The sequence below is a fragment of the Nuphar pumila genome, chromosome 12 (assembly GCF_984573655.1).
Source record: "Nuphar pumila chromosome 12, dmNupPumi1.hap1.1, whole genome shotgun sequence".
Lineage (NCBI taxonomy): Eukaryota > Viridiplantae > Streptophyta > Magnoliopsida > Nymphaeales > Nymphaeaceae > Nuphar > Nuphar pumila.
Genome location: NC_143260.1, coordinates 32246496 through 32268270, shown reverse-complemented (window position 1 = coordinate 32268270; position 21775 = coordinate 32246496). Strand labels below are relative to the sequence as shown.

At 37.2% G+C, this 21775-nt stretch overlaps 1 protein-coding gene across 2 annotated transcripts in view; it reads right to left on the bottom strand.

Moving 5' to 3' along the window:
• LOC149820565 (cysteine-tryptophan domain-containing zinc finger protein 7-like) overlaps positions 1–18153 on the bottom strand; it is a 28580-nt gene extending 10427 nt beyond the window's left edge. For both annotated transcript variants that reach the window (XM_089982982.1, XM_089982983.1), the window contains exons 1-9: positions 17802–18153; positions 16948–17020; positions 16636–16766; positions 16150–16548; positions 14472–16066; positions 13915–14348; positions 11086–13238; positions 10844–11001; positions 780–937 (exon numbers count right to left, since the gene is read on the bottom strand). In XM_089982982.1, the coding sequence (XP_089839108.1) occupies positions 780–937; positions 10844–11001; positions 11086–13238; positions 13915–14348; positions 14472–16066; positions 16150–16548; positions 16636–16766; positions 16948–17020; positions 17802–17984 (5284 nt within the window). In that variant the 5' untranslated portion in view covers positions 17985–18153. The remainder of the gene's footprint in view (positions 1–779; positions 938–10843; positions 11002–11085; positions 13239–13914; positions 14349–14471; positions 16067–16149; positions 16549–16635; positions 16767–16947; positions 17021–17801) is intronic.
• Positions 18154–21775: the final 3622 nt, after the last annotated feature.

The following is a 21775-nucleotide window of genomic DNA, read 5'->3' as shown; positions in this document are numbered from 1 at the left end:
TCAAGATCTTGTGATTCTAAATCACAATCACATAACTTTCTCATGGCTAGTGAAACATGAGAGTAGTGATTGTGATTGTTCCTACCTTGGATCTTGTGAAAGTTGGTCACAAGATTGACCTTGTGACTAGGGATGGCAGTGGGGCGGAGCGGGGGACAAGGTCTCCACCCCCGCCCCGCCTCAAGATTAGAACCTCCATCCCTGGCGGGGATGGATTTTAACCTCCAGCCCCGCCTTCATCCCCGTTTCATGTCCTCCATCCCCGGTTCAAACGGGGATGAGGCGGGGAAAAGTGGCAGGGACGGGATGAGGCGGGGATCGTGGCGGGGACGGGAAAAAGGTACGTCCATCCCCGCCTCAATCCCTGAACGGGGATGGATTTTAACCTTCGTCCCCGCCTCCATCCCCGTTTCATACCCTTCATCCCCGGTCCAAACAGGGCGAGGCGGGGCGGGGCCCCACTTTCCCCCGGTCCACTGCCATCCCTACTTGTGACCAACAATCACAACTACTTTCTCAGTGGTGATTGTTCAACCCCACCTGTGACCAATGCAAACATACCCAGGTGTTCTTTTTTTTTCCACTAAAAAAAGATCAATACATGAACAATGTTGGCAACAATCTGAAGTGACCAGCTAGTTATAAGATTTAATATAAGACCAAACCTCCAAAAGCAACCTATGCATATATTATGTGACTTCCCCTTGTGAAAAGAAAACTTCCAGTTGCCCAATATGGTGAAAAATAGCTTTGAAAAGCAAGCCAAGTTTCTCTCTTACCAGTAATATTAGGTAATGCTGCCTGCAACTCATGGCGAACTCTGTTAACACAAGAGTGTTTTAAGAAAATAACCCTCATATAAGCCACTTCCATGCATTTGTATGCCAGAGCTGCAGCAGCCATATCCTTGTGCCTCTCATATGCATGAGCACAGAACCTACATAATAAAGAAAGCATGAGATTAGCATGAAACAGAAAATAGTTCTGAGACTTGTGATAATGTCACACACACAGACACAGGTGCTATGTTACCGCGACACGGCACTTAGGGTGCTGTACCCGTGTCGACACGTGTCGACATGGGTACTGGAACCTGGACACGGCATTTGCCGTGTCCTATATTATATTATATTATATATTTTCAATATATAATATATATTTTAGATATATAATATATATTTTCCAGTATATATTTAGTCGTGTCCCCGTACCCACATTTTTTGGAATTGCCGTGTCGTACCCTCCGTACCCACACCCTACATAATAAAGAAAGCATGAGATTAGCATGAAACGGAAATAGTTCTGAGACTTGTGATAATGTCACACACACACACACACACACACACACACACACACACACACACACACACACACACACACACACACACACATAGATGCTATGTTACCGTGACACGGCACTTAGGGTGCCGTACCCATGTCGACATGGGTACTAGTACCTGGACACGGCATTCGCTGTGTCCTATATTATATTATATTTTCAATATATAATACATATTTTAAATATATATTTTCAGTATATATTTAGCCGTGTCCCCGTACCCACATTTTTGGAATTGCTGTGGCGTACCCACACCCATACCCCTGTGACATAGCACAGGTGTGGTCACACAAGCCTTGTCACATCAAATGCAGCAGCAGCCAGCTGTCAAGACCTAAATTTTGAAACTCACAGCTGAGTCAAGGAACCATTACTCTTGAAGAGTGATAAAGAACAGACTCAATGGACGTGGTGTTGTGTGTCAAGACACAGTTAACAAAAACAAACTGAATCCTGCAACAATTGTCAGAGCCTATTATAGATGGAGGTTATTACATGCATGAAAACTGGCAATATTTGGAAATACCAAGGAACGCCATAGCAGAAGTCATAGAACTAGATTCCAAACTGGTGATGGTAACACTCATACATTTTTCTAACAGGCAATCCAAGGGATAACCTCTTCTGGATTCGAATACGAGATCCCTTGGTTAAGGTAGTGCGACCTAACCATCCAGCTACCTCATTCGACCCCCATAACACATGTATATTGAGTCGGAGTTTAGCACATAACATGATCTAAGCAGCACATTATCAAATGGTTAGGATTAGGGGTGTCAACGGGCTGGGTTTACCCCAAGGTTTTAAAACCCGTGACTCGGAACTCAACTCATTCTTTATTGACTCGTGACTCGGCGGGTCAACTCGGTGACTCGGACCGGGTTTTGTTAACTTTTGATTTTAAAAGAAAAACAATATATAATTTGTCTGAAACCATGTTTTTGAGTAAACATAATCTCCAAATGTCTGTAAGAATATAAAAACAACTGCAAAGAGCTATAGAGGTTTGCTTGAATAATTGAATTTGATATCTATACAAGCACTTTGACTAATTCATGACTTGAATTAGAGGATTTGGTCACCATGAGTTTAATCTGCTACTACCTAAGGTTCCTAAAATGGCCAATCATATATGCTAGCTTGTTTTAAAAGTTTTGATTCCCTCTCTAACAAATCCATAAATGTAAAACAGGGATATATGTGCATATTGAAAGTTTACAGAATGCCCAATATCAACATAAATAAGCAATTTTCTCTCATGTATAAAACTATGCAGGAAATATATTAATGGCACAACTATAAAAAGACTACTAATATTTGAATATGTACAATGCTTGTTCACATAACAAATGGATGATGAAACCTAAATATGACTTCCCATAGGCACAGTTGACCTGCCATATATAGTGAGAATCATTTCTTTAAAATATTTTGCTAGAATAAGTTGATAACACAGGGTGAACAGTAGTTCGAACAACATGGCGATTTTATTCTATGAATTTAAATGCTTTTTTATCTTTAAATGCTTTTTATTTTATTTTTTATACAAAATCTGGGGGTAACCCTTGTTAAAATATATGTACTTATATATTTCGAAACTGTAATTTGAAACTCAAAAAACAAATTTCAAACATCCCAAAACTCGCCCGAGTCAGGCCGAGTCAAGCCCGAGTTTTGGCAAACCGAGTTTGCCTTGCCGGGTTGACTCGCTGGAGGGGCGAGCTGAGCCGAGTCAACCGAGTCAACGAGTTGACTCGGCGAGTTTTAAAACACTGGTTTACCCGGACCCGACCCGAACCAAACCCTATAGGGACCCAATTCAGACCCGGGTTCAGACCTAAAGGTCTGATTAATACATGGACCCGGGTATAGTTTGTGAAATTTTATACCAGACCCAGATCCGACCCGAGTTCCGATTAAGACCAGCAAATTTTCAATGTAAAAATGATAAAAAAAATATGGTTTTACCGGGGATGGTTTTTCTTATAGTGGACCAAATTAGACCCGGGTCTGAACCCGATACCATACCTGAAAATCTGGTCCAAGTCTGGTTGCACCAAGGTCCGAACCAAACCCAACCCGTTGACATCCTTAGTTACAATGAGTTTTGGATATTAAGAACAAAAAAGAATAAGATATTATACATACATATATATACATACATAATACATATCTATGTATGCATATATGTATGCATGTGTGTATATGGCTAATGGTTGCTTCCATCATGGGTCCCAAACCCCCTGGAAACAAACCCTTTTTTTTTTGCACATCTGACCCTCTAGATGTGATTGATTTAGTAAAAACTGGCCCTTGGGATCATATTTTTCCTACATGTATGTCAGATTTTGGAATTTGAAAAATCAACGGCCTATAATGTACTGAATTTTTTCAAAAAATCATATTTTTATGTGGAAACAATACGATCCAATGGTCAATTCCTGCAATTTTGACCATGCTGAGCACATCAAGGGGGTCAGATTTGGTCAATATAAACTTCATCTACTAGTTTCAACTAGGGGAGTTTAGAATCCACAAGGGTAGCCAATATTTTCCCATACATATATATATATATATATATATAGAGAGAGAGAGAGAGAGAGAACCCCATGCTCAACAGTGAAGTTCAGGGCAATCACAATAATGCTTCCTAATTGCATTAATTGAAAGGCTTTGCCACATGAAGGACTACAAGGAATTTTTTTACATGGTCAGCTGTACATGGAAACTAAGCATGAAAAACATCATAGAATTGTTAAGTTGTACACGTGTGTGTATATATATATTTTTGGTTCATAATGTACATATATATATATATATTCATATATATGTATATATATTTTATTTATAAATGATGTAATAGGTAAATACCCATTAGGGGTATTTTGGTCATTTTAATTCTTGTAATAGGCTATGCTCATTAGGGGTAAACTAGTGCTTTATTTTATTTTTTTATTTTTCTGTTTTTATAGGAACTATTTGGTTAAATACCAAATATAGCTGTTAGGTTCTTTTTTGACTAGTCAGCATAGAGTTAAGTAGTCAATAGAGCTGTTGGAACAGTCCACCAGCTCTATTGAGGTCTTCCCCTTTCTTGTATGTGTATAAATAGGAGTTTTTATCCCCTTTCATTTTTCAATGCTTCTCTTAAGCATTTATGCTCAATAAAGATGAATATTTTTATGTTTTGTGTTTTTCTATTTTGTTCTTTAATGTTTTATATGCACTTAGTGCTTTTGTTGTTGCCCTTTGTTGGTTATTGTATTGTCCCATGGTGGACTTGTACTTGTGCACATTGTGATTGAGATCTTGTAAGCCCTTAGTGGCATTGGTTTGTGCTTGTGCACTTTTGTGATTGTGATCTTATAAGCCCTTAGTGGCATTGTTTTTACATTTTCCGATATTTCATTATATGGTATCATAGCCAAAAAAAATTATTGACATTTTGCTTCTTTTGAGTCTTGGGATTCTTTGGTTCGAGTTCGTGCTTCGTGAAGGACTCATGATCGTTGTGTAGCTTGGATTTAAGGAAAATCTTGACCCGGTATGTAATCTTATAATTTTAATATATATATTATTTTTATTAAAAAAAACTTTAATTTTTTATATTATCGTTGGACTTGTTTTTATTAAATATCTTATAAGGCTTATTTGTTTAATCTTGTGAAATTATATATGTGTATGTTTTTTAAATCATGTTTGAATCTTAATTTTTCAAAACTTGCTTTATTTGATATATATGTATATAATCTTGTATGCTTGAGCATGTATTGTTGGCATTTAGATGCTTTATTTGAACAAGTCATGATTATAAATGTCAAATCATGTATGCATTTATTATTGAACTTTTTTTTTGTTTTCTTTTGAAAAATTATCATATATTTTAAAATAATTTGAGATACTTTAAAATAATGATGTGTGTATTTCACAAGTATGATCTTATAAAATTTTGCTTAAACTTGTGTTTAATTTTTCTCTTTACTCTTGGTATATTAAAAATAGCATATAAAGTGTTAGAAATTATGATCTAACTTATGAATAAATAATTTTTATATTAATATTTGATCCTTGTGCATTTATGATTGCCTTACATGATGAAAAAAAAATTTATTCGTGCATAAGGTATTGAGCATAATTTCTTATGGGAAGTCATTCACTTTAATAGATGCCTTTTATGGTCCTTTTGTGGGACAATAGTTATGAACTTATGATATTAGGTATTTCCCTTATTGATCCTTTTTGTGGTACTTATGAATATGTTATTTTCTTAGTCTCATAGCATTACTTTACATGTTTTGCATGGGATTATGTTGCATACTTAGTTTTTAATAAAATATTAAGTTTAAAATCATGAGAAATTTTTTTGTATTTGCTTTTCATGGGTGTTATAAGTGTTTCCCTCATGGTTCACTTTAGTACTTATCCATTATTGATGGACATGCTTGTCCACCTATATCTTTAGTGGACATGTGTATTCTTGATTAAAAGACTCTTGAATCATTGCATACTTGTTATTTATAAAATATAATTTTTTATATTATGCCCTTAGTGCCTTCATCTATCACTTGCATATACATGAGATTTTTTATATCTTTATGAGTACCCATGATTGGTTGTACTTGTGTATGTACTTGGTTTTCTATATGGTACTTTGAGAATCTCTATATATATTTTGGTTCGCTTTGATGTTATATGGCATTGATTGTCTCATAGTAGACTTGTAATCCAAATTGAGTTATCTCTCTATAAAGCTTGTTTATATTGATATTGCATATGATTGCATCAATTGACATCTTGTTGCGCATATGATTGCACTATATTCATTCGAATTTTTTATTTACCGTTATTAGGATTTGATTTAAAACTTTGTTTTTTTAAACCGGTTCTAATATATGAACTCACTTATTTGTAAATTGATTTTCATGAGTATTTATTGTCTTCTTATGGCATTTGTATTGTCCATCACAGACTTTTATATGATGTATCATTTTTCTTGGCCTTTTTATTGTTGAATCAGAGATGTTTGTTGATGTGAGTTATGTGCACCTTGTTTTATGTCAATTTAGATTGTCAACTTGTAGTTTGGCTCTAACTGGCAGTTATGTGATCTATGATTGTGTGAGTGCTGAATCACTCTTTTTTTTTTGCTATTGCCTTTATTATGGATGCTTACAATTAAGTGTATCTATGATAGTTATCTATTTTTGAAATAATGTTGTTTCGAAAATTTGTTAAAGATTAATATTCTTATTAGTGACATTAACTTGTTTTCATTACAAGTTTTTTTACGTCGTGTGTTTCCTCCTATTGTGCCTCTTATCTAAGTGTCATTATATGTCGACAAGAGATGTTTATTCACACCTTTGTGTGTGTGTTTAACCCATTAGTAGTGTTCTTGTTATACTCTTGTTCTAGTCGTTGATACACTTTTTTTAAGTGTTATTATATGTAGACAAGAGATGTATTTCAATGTGGTAAGTTGTGGGAATCCATTGGTTATACTCTTGATCTAGTTCTTGATACACTTGTTTTGAGTGTCATTATATTCACACCTTCGTGTGTGTGTTTTAACCATTAGCAGAATTCTTGTTATACTCTTGTTCTAGTCGATACACTTGTTTTGAGTGTCATTATACGTAAACAAGAGATGTTTATTCACACTTTTGTGTGATTTTTAGCCATTTAGTGTCATGTTAACTATGCTCTTGTTCTAGTCACTGATACACTTGATTTTTAAGGTTTGGAGACTTAGTGAGGTGATTGCTTATGGTGATCAAACTATTGTTGAAGTTTGCAAAATATCACTTGATGTTTGTGAGAATTTAAATCACTTTATATTTTTCGCAAATTGGTATTAATTTGCAAATATCATTCTCTCTGCTATGTGGGATTTTTAAAATCTCTCCTTAAAATTTTAAAACTTTTATTACTTGTTTTTCCTTGCATGGAAGATGTTTATGGATAAAAATCTCAAGCATTTTTGCATATTTGTGATGTTTAATAAAAATCTTGTTCTTTATATTGTGAGTCTTCTTGTGTGTGCCCCTTTGTGGGTTTTGAGAGTGTGCGTTTTAAGTAAACACTTGTGTGTTGTCCACTAGATATTGGACACTTTGGTTTGTAATCAAAGCCTACTTGATTTTTTACATTAAATTCATGCATTATATGTGCATTTTATTGATAAAAATAGTTATTTTTGTTGTTTCATGTTCATTAAATATGCTTTAATTGTGTATATGTATGTTTCATATTAATGAGCTTGTTCACATTATTGTTTGCATGAATTTAATTAGCTCCTCTCTTTGTGAGGTCTCTTTTTAAATTGTTATATTTTATATGCAGGTTACTATTTGAAATGCTTGGGATAACATTTATGCATAATTGTTTATCTCTTTTTGATGATTTATATATCCTTTAGTGATCGCATATTCTTATCGATCAACATTTATGTCTTCTTAAAAAATATGTTGATTTTGAGTTTATGGTTTGATTTCATAAAAATTGATCCTTGAGGAATACTTATCTTATCTTTCTTAATGATTATCTCATATTTTGAAAATTTCACTTGAATGTTATTCTTATTTTGAAAGTATATTGTTTTTTAAAACTTTATAACTATTAGGTTAGGATATTTTCCTTCTGTAGTGGAAACCTTTGTTTTGTTCTCTCTGCAGGTTCTTAAAGATGTGATGGATAGAGAAAGGAATATATTTGATGCATCATATCATGAAGATAGAGATAGTCGATGAAGGCGTTTGTGGACGATCACCAATGAAGACATTCAGAGACGTGTTTGTAAAATTCTCTTATGTGGCATAAAGATGAAGACTTCTAATCATTGTTAAAAATGCGCCTCAAGGCACAAAAAGCGCACCTCGCCTCAAGGCAAGGGCCTTTTTGCCTTGAGGCACACTTGCCCCAAGGCATGTGCCTCATATATATTGAGTCAAATGAGGGTCAAAAGCCCCCATTTGACTCAATTTTGTCAAACTTCGGACTATCTCCCTCCCTGCGTCTCTAGCAAAGAAGAAGAAGAAGAAGGTATGCTTCTCTCCCTCCTTTGTTTCTCTCTCTTCCATCTCTCGGTCTCCCTGCTCTCCCTGTGTCTCTCGGTCTCTCTCTGCTTTCCCCGATCTTTGTTTGTATCTCTCTTGCTCATCCCTCTTTCTTTTTGTGTCTCCCTCTTTGACTTTGTTAAGAGTCGCATCTCTCTCTCTCATCTTGTCTCTATCTCTTTCCATTCTTTTTTTTTTTTTTTGAAAGGCAAGTTGGGGTTAGTCAGACCCCTACCAGTTATACAACTATACCATTGGGTTTTAACCTGCAACACCCCAACACAAGGTGGCGTGCACTAGCTGCTCCTACCAAACAAGTTGAGCCCCTACAGATTTTTTTCTTTTGAAAGGCAAGTTAGGGTTAGTCAGACTCCTACCCGTTATACAACTATACCATTGGGTTTTAACCTAAAACACCCCAACACAAGGTGACGTTCCTAAAAGACAAGTTGAGCCCCCATTGGTTTTTTTGGCTGCTTACTAAACATATCCAATTCATTGGATTACATAAAGCATTCACTCAATTTTTTTAAGGGTGCCATGTGACTCTTTGAGTTTTTATCATTTTTTATGTTAGTATATATTTTCTTATATGCATTTTTGCAATTGAACAATGGGAAGAGATATAGGATGGGATCAATAAAGCATTTTGTATTTATTTATAATTTTAGATATTTTTTAAAGTTTTTTAAAGTTTAAAAAAAATTGAGGCTTACGCTTTATGCCTCACCTCAATTTTATTTGGAGCACCTCGCTTCGCCTCAACGTTTTTCACAACATTGCTTCTAATGAAGATACTTGAAGACTTTGATCATTTCTGTTGATTCTTTTTATATTTTCAAATTTTCGATATATCACACCATAAGTTTGAGGAGTGTTAAGTTGTACATGTATATATATGCATTTTCATGCATATATATATATATATATATATTTGGTTCATATTGTACATATATATATATATGCATATATATATTTTATTTATAAATGATGCAATAGGTAAACACCTATTAAGGGTATTTTGATCATTTCAATTCTTGTAATAGGTTATGCCTATTAGGGGTAAACTAGTACTTTATTTTATTTTATTTTTTTGTCTTTTTCTGTTTTTATAGAGATTAGGTTCTTTTTGGACTAGTCAACTCTTTAACTAGTCAATAGAGCTGTCCAACAGCACTGTTGAGGTCTTCCCCTCTCTTGTATGTGTATAAATAGAGGCTTTTATCCCCTTTCATTTTTCAATGCTTCTCTTAAGCATTTATGCTCAATAAAGATGAATATTTTTATGTTTTGTATTTTTCTATTTAGTTTTTTAATGTTTTATATGTACTTAGTGCTTTTGTTGTTGCCCTTTGTTGGTTATTGTATTGTCTGCAGTCTGCACATTGTGATAGTGATCTTGTAAGCCCTCACCGACATTGGTTTGTGCCTGTGCACTTTTGTGATTGTGATCTTGTAAGACCTTAGTGGCATTGTTTTTTTAATTTTCCGCTACTTCATTACAAGAATAACATAAAGTTTGACTAGCCACACTTTAAAGGGCAAAAACTAGATCCAGCCAGGGACATTGTTGGAAATTTAGGAGGCAACAACAATGAATCAATGTCTGCAAACTACAATTTTCAAAATGACAAGCAGAAGAGCAATCACAACTTGAAATGATCAATCCTGACTGGCCACTACTATGAAACAATATAGAAGTATTCATGAACATCCTTAAACCTACTGCTAGGCAGTAACTCCTACCACATACTCGGGGCGTAAGCTGGCTCTCAATATACAACTGCTTCAATATTTTTTACAGGATTTGTGGACTCCATGGGTTCACCATGTACTCACTGCTAGATACTAAACTCTACCTCCACAGCAGCCTTACCATGTGAAATGTGAGCTGGAGTCTCTGTCAGCCCTCATCCTTTTTCTCAATTCAGTAGTATGAACTAGATGAAGGTCCAGCTAGTGATTCGAGACTCAATAAAACATCATTCTGAAAACAATGGGTTGGTAATGTCACAGATGACAGCAATGGACAAGACTATATGTCAGTACTTATGCACAAGGGATATTTAAATGGCCTGAATGATACACAGCACACCTATTGTCCTATTTTATTTGTCACAATTTTATATCGGAACCTAACCATCTACTCAAAGTTTTCTTGATTACACCAGAACCTTATCTGCTAACATACTCTAATTTTCTTAAAGAAAAACAAATAGATACTCCAGAAAGTCATAAGATGAAAACATGTGACAGCCTAAAGTAACTAATCAGCCATTTTGCACCACAATAAGAAAGTACAGTAAATAGAGAGTCCAGAATTGAAAGTGCATCATAATCCATATTTCATAACTTTTCATCTCTTAAAACAAGGATACTAAAATGAATTAGAAAAAGAAATACCATATTGTACAAGCATTAAGTAATTACCAATTTTGGAATAACTTACTCGCAGAGTTTTGCAGTATCAACATAGACATGCATTGAATGACTATCCCCTTGCTTTGAAACTTCAGCATCACCAGGTTCCAAGAGGGAAGCCCCATGAAGAAACTTTAAGGCTGCACGAAAGTACAGGCCAATACTTTCGAGCTCCTGACCTCCATTCTTGAACACATTATTCAAAAACTTGAGCATTAGCACAAGAAGAACATACATAGCAAAAAGCTGAAAACCTGCAAATTTACAAACCTTCAGACGGTCAGCAGAATGTTTCAGATCCTTGGCTTCTTTGAGAGCAGTTTGACCATTTTCCTTTCTAACTGGGCTTCTGCCATCTAAATCCCTGCTCATAATGCCATTAACAGCAGGATGTCGCAGACTACCATTATTCATTATATTTGGGTTATCAGGTCTCCAGGACTGTTTGAGCAGCTTTGATGTATCGCAAGTAGATATATCTGCCGAAAACACCTCTAGCTTGTTTCCTGTATGAGATGAAAGTGTTACTCTTTGTACTTCCGCCTTGTCCTCAGTCGAAGGGAATGACTGTGTATTTCCTCTAGCAGAAATCAAGTCTGTGTGATCTATTCTGTCTGGAAGAGGCTGGCTCCAGAACCTTTCATCTTCCTGTGTTGCCAGCTGACGAGAGTTTTGCTGTAAACCAGACCTCCCATCCTTGCAGGGAATTGCCTTCGACTTTCCAACCATGGAATCAGCTTTTTGCTTAGCAGATGGAGGAGAACCCTGAAAATCTGAGTTGTCATGATTTACAACCATCAACCGAATATCTCTCCCCTTTTCACCTGGGCATTTTGTGGAGCCCTTCATTTCAAGGCAGTTCCTCGCATCCATATCTGGTTTAGAGCTGCCCCTGTATCGAGAAGTGACACCCCTTGATTCTTCACGAAATGGGGGACCATCATGAGCATCAACAAAAATCTCCTCAGCAGTCTTTGTGGAATAAAATTCATCATGAGTCCCACATAATGAATCACAAACCTTAGACTTACCCTTTCCAGAATCTGATCCAGTGACCCATTGTTTGTCCTTCAATTGTGACGATGACCCCTTTTCTGACTTCACCTGAGTGAAGCCATTTGCAGCATCATAATTTTTCCTTTCTGAATCATTGTCCTTGTGTTTCAGACCACTGACAAATTGGTTTTGCCGTTCCAGATCATCAATACCATTAACAGTATGGTCATTCTCATTATCAACAGAAAAGTTGCCATTAGTTGCATCATCAGAAGTTTTAAAAACCATTCTGTGCATGGTTTTTATCCTGTCCCCATTTTGACTGTCACATGTCGTTCTCTGTGCATCAACAAAAGATGACCTAGCCTTGTTACCATCCTGCATAGCACGCTCCATTAAAACAGAATTCTTCTCCTTCAACATGACACTAGAACGATTGCTTCCACCATCCACTTCACCAACCAAACACCGCCTTGGACTACTGCCAGTGAAAAGACCTGCGTTTATTACATCATCCCTTTCCGAGAAGTTCTTTCTTGATGCAATTTTATCAACATTAGATGTCCTTAAAGGAGATGATGAAACAGATTCAACAGGAGAGCCTTTCACCTCCTGGAGGTTTGCTTTAGTTTTGCGAGAACCAGAAATCTTTGAGGAGCTTGAAGTAGCAGCAGTAGAAAGTTGTGTGCATCCAATTTCCTTCTTCAAGGAATCTGCCCTTTCTGAGATCCTCTTAGAAACTGCATTTCCTCGTAAATACCCAAGCTGATGTTCCTTCTCATGTATCCCTCTGCTTCCCTCTTCCATTCCATCCAATGTGGGGTCTCCACTGTTATTGGGTACAATTTGCATGACTCTTCTGTTCTTTTCCACTCTTGCATTACTAGTGGCCGACTCCCTTACCTCACACTTTGATGCCTTGGCTTTCTTTTCCTTTCTATGTTCAGTTTCATGGATTACATCTCTCGCTGGAACCCTAACATCAGAAGAATGCTCTTTCTTAGTGGGACCCTCTGCAAATTCCCAAATCTCCTGCCACTCCTTCATTTTTCTCTTATTTGTTGAGATTTCATTTTTATCGAGCTTCCCTACACTTGAAGCCCCAGCTTTGACCTTTCCTTCACCATTGAACAAAGACTGGGCTTGGTTTTTCAGCTTTTTCCCAAAACTATTTTCATTTTCCCTAGTATCACATTTGGAATCCTTTGATGAAGAATAATAGTCATTATATTTTTGAGCATTCCTGCTAATCATTTCATTTGTGATGCCATTACTAGCAATCTTTCCTGTTATTTCATTATTCAAATTCCATTCTTCATCCATAGATAGTGAACCATCTACCTTAACTTTCTTTGAAGCCCAGTGATTATCCAGTTGAGGTTCTCTCTTAGACTTGGATGAATGCATGCCTTGTTCAATATAATCACCTGCAGTCAAATTGCAAAATATGAAGATCTACTCAATCTTTTGAAAATATAGCAGCAAAACAAGGACATCTTTGTTAAAATATATATGCATATTCATATATATTTATATATAAATCTGTATTGTAACAGTTTGCCCAATAGGGGCATTTTTATCTAAATGTATATAATTATAGTTGTTTATTAGAAACAACTATTTTTTATTTTTATTTTTATTTTTATTTTTATCATGTCATTGGGGCCCCACTTCATAGAGTCATTGGGGGCCCCAACGGTCATAAATATGACTGTTGGGAGCTCCCCAACATCTCTATGAAGGGGAGCTCCCAATGGTTTCCCTCTTGTTTTTTGTATATAAATGGGGGAGAGTTCCCCTTATATTTCTCATTGCTTTCCAAGCACATTTTCAATAATATTCTATTTTTAATTGGCTCTTTGTATTGTCCCTTAGTGGACTTTTGTCTATGCACTTTTGTGCTTGTCTATCTTCTTTGTAATTGTCCACTCTTGGACTTATATGTGCTTTTGCACTTTGTTTTTGTAATTCTGAATACTTCATTACAATCTTCTCAACTCATAGGAAGAAATGCAACCAGAAAAAGTCAACCAAGAAAATGAAAAAGGATAAAGCATACATAATAAGAACCGGAAGGAGGGGAGGGGGAGCAAAAAAGGGTACCTCCATTGGAGTAGTTTTCCAATGATTTATGTTTCTCATTTGGCTTATGCCTTTGTTTCTCAGCAGCATGCTCATAAGCCTTAACCACACGCTGTTCCCCATCTTTGTTTAATAGGCATGAATCTGAAGGATATTGATTTACATCATTTAAATTCCTGTTCTTGACAGAGTTTTGCTCACTCTTCTTTGCAGAACTTGGGAGAGAGGTAGGAATTCTCAAGCTTGTTCCATTTTGTATCTCCTTTACTATATGCTTCTTCTTCCCATTGGTTCCAGGAATTTGGCCATGATGATGTGCTTCTGCTAAAACTGTACCTGATACTGTTCCACCATTCTGAGTATGCAGGCCATTTTGATGATCTTGGACCCGGTATAATGCATAGAACGCTTTAATTGCCTCTTCTTCACTGATGATACACTTGTTCAACCCAGGCCTGGATACCAAAAACATTAGCAAACAACTAAAACATCAACAAAAATTTTCAAAACCAATATAAAAACTTAATTTTTCCACTTCGTACATTGAGAGAGAGTACGGACTGAACAATGACACTTACAACCAAGTCTGCATGCTGCATGTCCACTTCTTCGGCCAGGTAGGATCTGGTCCAAAAGGATGCATACGCCACTTTTGGCATTTATCACAACAAACCCAATCATCTATAAGCTCTGGAACTGCTGCAACAGTAGCTGCGCCAGAGATCAAACCATCTGCCGCAGTTGGAGCAGCTGCCTCACCATTCATCTCAATTGCAGATGCATTTTCAAACATTTTTGCCTCTAATCTCCCATTTGATTTTCCTAAATGTCCATAAGGTTCTCTCTCAAGATGCCCAATCTTTGTGACGGTTTTGTCTTCAATGTAACTGTCCAATGAATCCAACCTGTTCTCGACATGTTCAATCTTAATGTCTCTTGTTGGATCATTATGGTAATCCCTATCAGATCTCTTGTTTGACTCCTGCAATCTCATCATGTCAGGGTGAGTTTCAAGGCAATCATCCCTGGCATGCATGCCCTTTTTCTTATGTTTAAATGAAGCAGAGGAGGCAGATTTTGATCTTTCTTTAGATGACTCTGAAGTAGATTTTGTGTTACTATGACTATCCTTGTGTTTCTTCTTTTTAGTGATCAACCGATCCTTCCCTTCTGCTGCCTTTTGATCAGCAGTTTCACATGTGACAGTCCTCTCACCAGTCTTGTGCTTGGGGGACTCTAAACCGTAGCTGCTACTTTTTCCACCTTTGACAAAATCTTTAGATGCATTAACCTTTGTATCAGTTTTACCTTTAGCATCTTTCCTCGATTCCAAGTTATCCTTATAAAGAGACTCCTTTTGATCCACAAATGATTTGTCAGACAAGTTTGTCTTCAACATTAGTCTCCCTTTCATAGGTATTGCTTCATTTCCAACCTTGTCACCGCTATTCATGCCTGGGCTACCTGTTACTTCTTTTCCTTCCTCTTCTATAGGATCAAACAATGAGATATTTTCCTGAACCACCTTTGAATTCCGCTCCCCAAGAAGTTCAGATTGCTTATACGCACCCTTCCTTACATCTAGGCCACTGGATCTATCCAATTTTTCATGACAGTCATCTTTTGTAGTAGCCAGCAATGGAAGCTTCAAAGCACCCATAACAAGCTCTTTAACCCCTGGTGTATCAATGTCTATTTCCTTATTAAACATGGCAGCAATGCCCTTCTCCTCGACTGTAGCATTCATGTGCTTCACATCACCAGGCTTTCCAGACTTATCTACAGCCTTTCTTGTCTTTTCTTTATCTTTTGTGGCGGGCAGCAATGGAAGCTTCAAAGCATCCACAACAAGCTTTTTACTCTCTGGTGTATCAACGTCTGTTTCCTTCTTAACCACGGCAGCAACACCCTTCTCCTCAACTGTAGCATTCATGTGATTTGCTTCACCAGGCTTTCCAGTTCTTTCTACAGGCTTTGTTGTCTTTGCTTTGTGTACTTTCAAATCCTTTCCATGCAAAGGGTCACATGCCGAAGCAGCATCAGGGCCACTCTTTTGACCTGCTCCAGATTTACTGTCCCTGTGAAGAGTTTTATCCTTTTCCATCAAGCTTAACAGGCCATCAGAAAGCGGAGAAAGCAAAGAAACCCCAGGAATTGGAAAAGATGTCATAATCTGTTTGGAGGATCAAAGTAAACCAAAATTTAGTTTTTCTCGTAGGAAAGCTGCATATGAAGCAATTTGGCAAACAAACCTACCTGAAGTATGGTAGCAGGAGAATCATCAGGTGCCTCATCAATTTCAGGAGACAAGTCTCCACTGTAGTCCGAGCTTTCTTCCAGTGATGAAGATGGAGAAATGTCAAGGCCTAGACCACTGTAAATCGCTGCATTGTTCCTATCAGAAACATTTTCTGGAGGGACCTTAATTCGTACTTTTAGAGATTTTTGACCATTTACATTACAAGGTTTAATGGCAGGAGCACATGTGGGAGAGCACTCCCCAGCATTGTGCATGGTAACGTGTGTCCCAAGCTCTTTGCGAGCAGAGGCATCCAAGGAAGTTGCAGAAGTAGCCACTTGCATGCTAGACGGAGCTGGGGCAGACCTAGCAGGGAGAGAAGCATTTTCCTGATGCGTGATGTTTTGACGGGCAATCTGTGGAAGAAGAAAACAAAATACAAGAGATTCAGAAACTAATAAATAACTCTGGATTGGTGAATGTCACAGTTCCATAATGAATACCTCGAATGGCTGGTCCACACGACTCTGTGTGCCAGAATGTTGAACCCTTGCTGAACTCCCAGAATGTGATAGAATTGGAGGAGAACGGGGACAAGTCGGTAAGAATGAACCATAACCACCAAATTTTGCCCCTGTAAACTCAATAACAAGGACAATAATGATGCAATGCTGAAGTTGTCATCAAAACAACTAGCACTCCAATGTAATTCCTGCAGAATCCGTATCACAACAGACAGAGAAAATACTGTGGTAGCTCACAAGTCACAACAAATATTGCCAATGTGGGGAATCTTTAGAAAGAAATGCACTCACCCAAATTCTCCGCAGAGACTCCACCTTCAAAGTCCTTTTGGAAATGTCCTAAAACATCTCGAATTTTTTCATCCTGTAACAGAAGAAACCATGCCCAAGCCTCGTAACATACATTCAAACAATGACAGATACGTTGAGCAACCAACAAGCTAGTCACACTGTATAAACAAGAAAACAAATTATGCAGAGATACCTGCAACGAGTACATCTAAGCACAGAGAAAAGTTCAAAGCACATCAAGTAACCTCAAAGCCAAAAAAACTTTGAAAGTAATACAATTGTCCCTTGATTGACATTCATCTTTCTATGGTTAAATTCATAATTTCTGCACATGAAAAAAGAATAAATGAACTGATCTCCAAAGGGAGACGGTCGACAAGTGAACTGGATTGGCTTTGGTGCATTCCCCAACGAAATTTAGCAATTCAAGTTACTGAAAACCTGCTCTAGGAGAGATGCCAGAAAGAAACTATGATATGATGAAACCATATACCATAAAACTTTTAAAGAATCAAAACTATCATCCCCATTTTGAATTGCGCGAGTTCTTCCACAAAAGTTCACCAATCACAAAACTCTATGTCAGTCTATGACCAACATCATAAAATGATCAGAGAGAGAAAAGGGCGAATTCAAATACAGCCATCACCAACATCAGCTTAAAACATTAGAAAACAAACAATTCCGTATATCGGAAGCTCACAACAATCATAAAGAGTAAACTCCATATCGATAGTCCGCTCGCAGCATTCGGAACGCCGAAATAAATACAACAAGACATCAACCAGTTTAAGAACAAGAACCAAGAATCGCAGACGATCCTCAGGCGCAACACCGCAAATTTGTGAACTTACAATGTAAGACAAATCTACGTCGATATCGGGGTCGTGGATGCTGGAATCCTCGTCACGGTAGGAGCAGGCCTCCCCTTCTTCAAGCTCGTTCTCCTCCATTGTCCCCGCACCCCCAAAACCTAACCCCTTGCTCCTCTTCTTCCCGAACCGCCTATCCTCATCCCTACTACTCACGGACAACATCACCTCGACTCAAACTCCAGAAATTCCAGTAAAAACACCCCAATCTCGAAGCCCACCGCCAAGAAACAGAAACCCATCATTCCCAATGCATCAAGAACTCCGCCGAATCAAAAAACCTAAAAGCCCACCACCATCCAATAAACCTAAAACGACCACGATCAACCCCCAATCGCGAAAAAACAAAGGCAACCACCTTTCATAAAAACGAACAAATTGATCAATTAGAAGATACCCAGCAATCAAAAACGCAAGAAAAGGGTGGGGGAGGAGAACAGACCCAACAAGCGAAAACGATCAATACCCGAGGCCAAACCTCCGATCCTTCCAGACCCACGTCCGATTTCCGATAAATTCCTGAAAATTCCCGTTTTTCAACCTATGGTGGGCTGATTCACAATACCCCAAATGGTGGTTCTCTCTCCTCCCACCTTCTTTTTTCCCTCTTTTTCCCCAAAAATTCACTTTATTTCTTGTTTGGGAATGATGAAGAGGACAGTCGGACGCCACAAAGACGGGCTCGGAAAGAAAACTTTAAAAAAATTTAAAAATGGAAATTTCTCAGAAAATATTATATATACAGCGGCGATCCAACCATAAGACAAAAGTGGGGCAATGAGAAAATATTTGCAAAGACAATTTCCCATCCCCCCTTTTCTCTTTTTTTTTATTCTTATTTTCTCCCTTTCTCTTTTTTTAGCAGGAAAAACTTATTTTCTCTCTCCTTTTTTACCAGGAAATCATACTTTTGGTTCCCCCTAGTTTTCTTTCTAGTATCATCTCTACCTTTCTTCAAGGTTCTTGACGCCCTCTCTGAATCAATGAGGGGTCAGTAATGGCTTTGGGGTGTCAATGGTAGATAAACATGCCTTGGCGTTTTATGTTTTGTTTATTATTATTTTTTAATTATGTTTATTATCTTTATTGGAATATATATGTGATTTCTTGGTTTCATGGAATTTTTACTGCTTTTATTTGATGGAATATCCTTTTTTTTACATTGATAATGACTTAATGATCACCATGGATTCACCTTCTTTCCCTTGTGATTAAGGATTGATGTTTGTTGTTTTAAGTGGCAAACATTTGTTGGCTTGAGTGGTAAATAATTGAAGATTGTGGGGTCTCTTCATTTTTTTGACTAGTTTTGAGGCTGGCAACCGGGTTGTCAAGTGTTTGATGAGAAGGGCAAATTGGGCATTTTGGTAGAGGTGGAGATTGAGAGATGGGAAGCAAAATTTGCAAATGCTGTTTTTTATTTCTCTAATGAGTTTATTTTTTCTTCTTTCAGTTAACATGACTTTTTATTTTTTAAACTGAGAACGACCAAGTATTGCACTGCATTAACCATCTTGTCCTTGTGATTAATGGTTGGTCGTTGTTGGTTTGAGTGGCAACGATTGTTGGTGTTTCTCTCATTTTTCTTGTTTGGTTTTGTAAATGGCAAGTTGGTTTTTACCTGTCTGATGAAAAAGGCAAATTGGGCATTTGGTAGAGGTGGGAATTGGGGGATAAGAAGCATATTCATTTTTGTTGCCTTTGTTTTGATGGGAAAGGAAGAAAGAATATGTGTTTTTTTAATTATGAGGGTGACACTAGTTTCTCTATTGATTAACCATCTTGGCTGTTTGGTTTTAAAGCTGATATTTGATGATTTGATTGCTAAAGATTTAAAAGACTTTGTCATTTGATCCCTTTTCTTCATTTTTAATGGCTGTCATATACCTAAATTTTTTGATGGGTTAGGTTGGAAAAGGTTAAATTGGATATTTTGGTAGAGGTGGGGATTGAGATGCTGTTATGGAGAATCCACCATTATTATATTGTTATAGTAGCTTGGACCCACCAACACCGTTGATCAAACCCAAATCATGGGATGGTTGAGAGATGGACGATGCAGATAAGGCATCAAATCATTTTGTTTGTCCCTGGTCCCTAACTGAGTTATACTTTTGAGTTTTGACCCTTTGGTAAATGTGAAATATTTCTTATATTATATAATTGGCTAAACTGGTGGGATAGGTTGGTCATTATAGTGTGTTTTAATCCTAGATTTTGTAAGAAGAGGACTTGTGCTGGGAATCGTTGATCTTTAGATATATGAAGAGCAAGTGTCAGTCATGCACAGGGTGTCAACGGGCCCGGTTTGGTTCGGACCCAGGTGAAACCAATCTCGGACCAAATTTTTTGGTGGTCCAAACTCGGATCTAATTTGGTTCACTATTAAAAAGACCATACCCGAACCCGATAAAAACTACATGAACTGGACCGATCATACCCAGTAAAACCATATTTTTTAATCATTTTTACATTGAAAATTTGTGGGTCTTATTCGTAACTCGGGTCGAGTTTGGGTCTGGTATAAAATTTTACAAACTATACCTGGGTCGATGTATTAATAGGACTTTCAGGTACGGAGCCGAGTCTTGATTGGGTCTTCGTATTTATCACTATACCCGGACCCTATAGGGTTTGGTTCGGGTCCAGGTAAACCTGACCGTTAACACCCCTAATCATGCATCCTTTTTTGTATTAAGTGTTCACAAGATTCAAAGAGGGTGTTTGGTCATAGGCTGAAACTTGACCAAGTTCATGAAACCCAAGAACTTTATCCTATGTTTCAGATAGATCTTTTTGCCATGTTTCTAACAAGTACACAATGTCCTTTACGCCATTAATATAAGAAACAATGACTTAGTTCATGAACCTGAACTCTGATATCGTTTATGCCAAACATAAACCATGCATGACCTGTGCTATGGACCAGTTCTAATGCATGAAGTTCGTGAATATACAAACACAAAATTGTTAAGGTGTAGAGCGATTAGTGACATGAATTGAAAGTAGTTGATACTTGGATGTTTGCATCAAAGTAGTCCAGACCTAATATCATACCCAAAAATCTGATCCAGGTCTGGTTTCACTGGGTCCAAACAATACCCAACCTGTTGACACCCTTAGGCATGACTAACCAGTGTTGTCAGTATCCGTATCAGCGTTGCATCGTTTGGCCAACAATTTAGGTGAATCGACCGATACCCAAGTGAATCACTTTGAATCAGTTAAAAAATAATTAAAAAATATTACTTGTCAATCAGAACGTAACACATGTTAAAGCCATTAAAATATTATTAAAAAGTAATTTTAAGTTCTTTTTTATATTTATTAAAAAACAGCCGACTCAAGAGTAAAGCGTATCGATTTTATGCTGATACGATACGTATGGGCCGCTTGTAAGACTAGAGCATGGCTCAATCCGATTTGGCCGAACAAGGTTAGCTCCTAGCCCCATTTGAGATTCAATGCAGGTTGATTTGAACTGGTTTAGCAAGTGAATTGGGTTATTATAGGGGTGTCAACAGGTTGGGTTTGGTTCAGGTAAACTCAGACCCAGACCGAATTTGAAATGCTGCTATTGGGTTCAGACTCGGGTTCAATCATACCTATCATAAGAAAAAACATACTCGGATCTTATAAGGATTATATGAACCAGACCTAGATTATACCCGGTAAATAATATTTTTTAACTAACTTTTTTACGTTGAAAAAATATGGATCTTAGTCAAATCTCAGGTCAAGTTCGTGTCTGGTATAAAATTTCATAAACCATACCCAGCTCCGTATATTAATCAGACCGTTTGGGTTCAACTCGGATTATAATTAAACCTTCTTATTTATCACCAAACCTTAACCATATAGAGTTTGGTATGGGTCGGGTCTGGGTCAATCCCGATCCTTTGACACCCCTAGGTTCATATCAGCACCCCATAGCCAGTCTAGTAGATTGACCCACG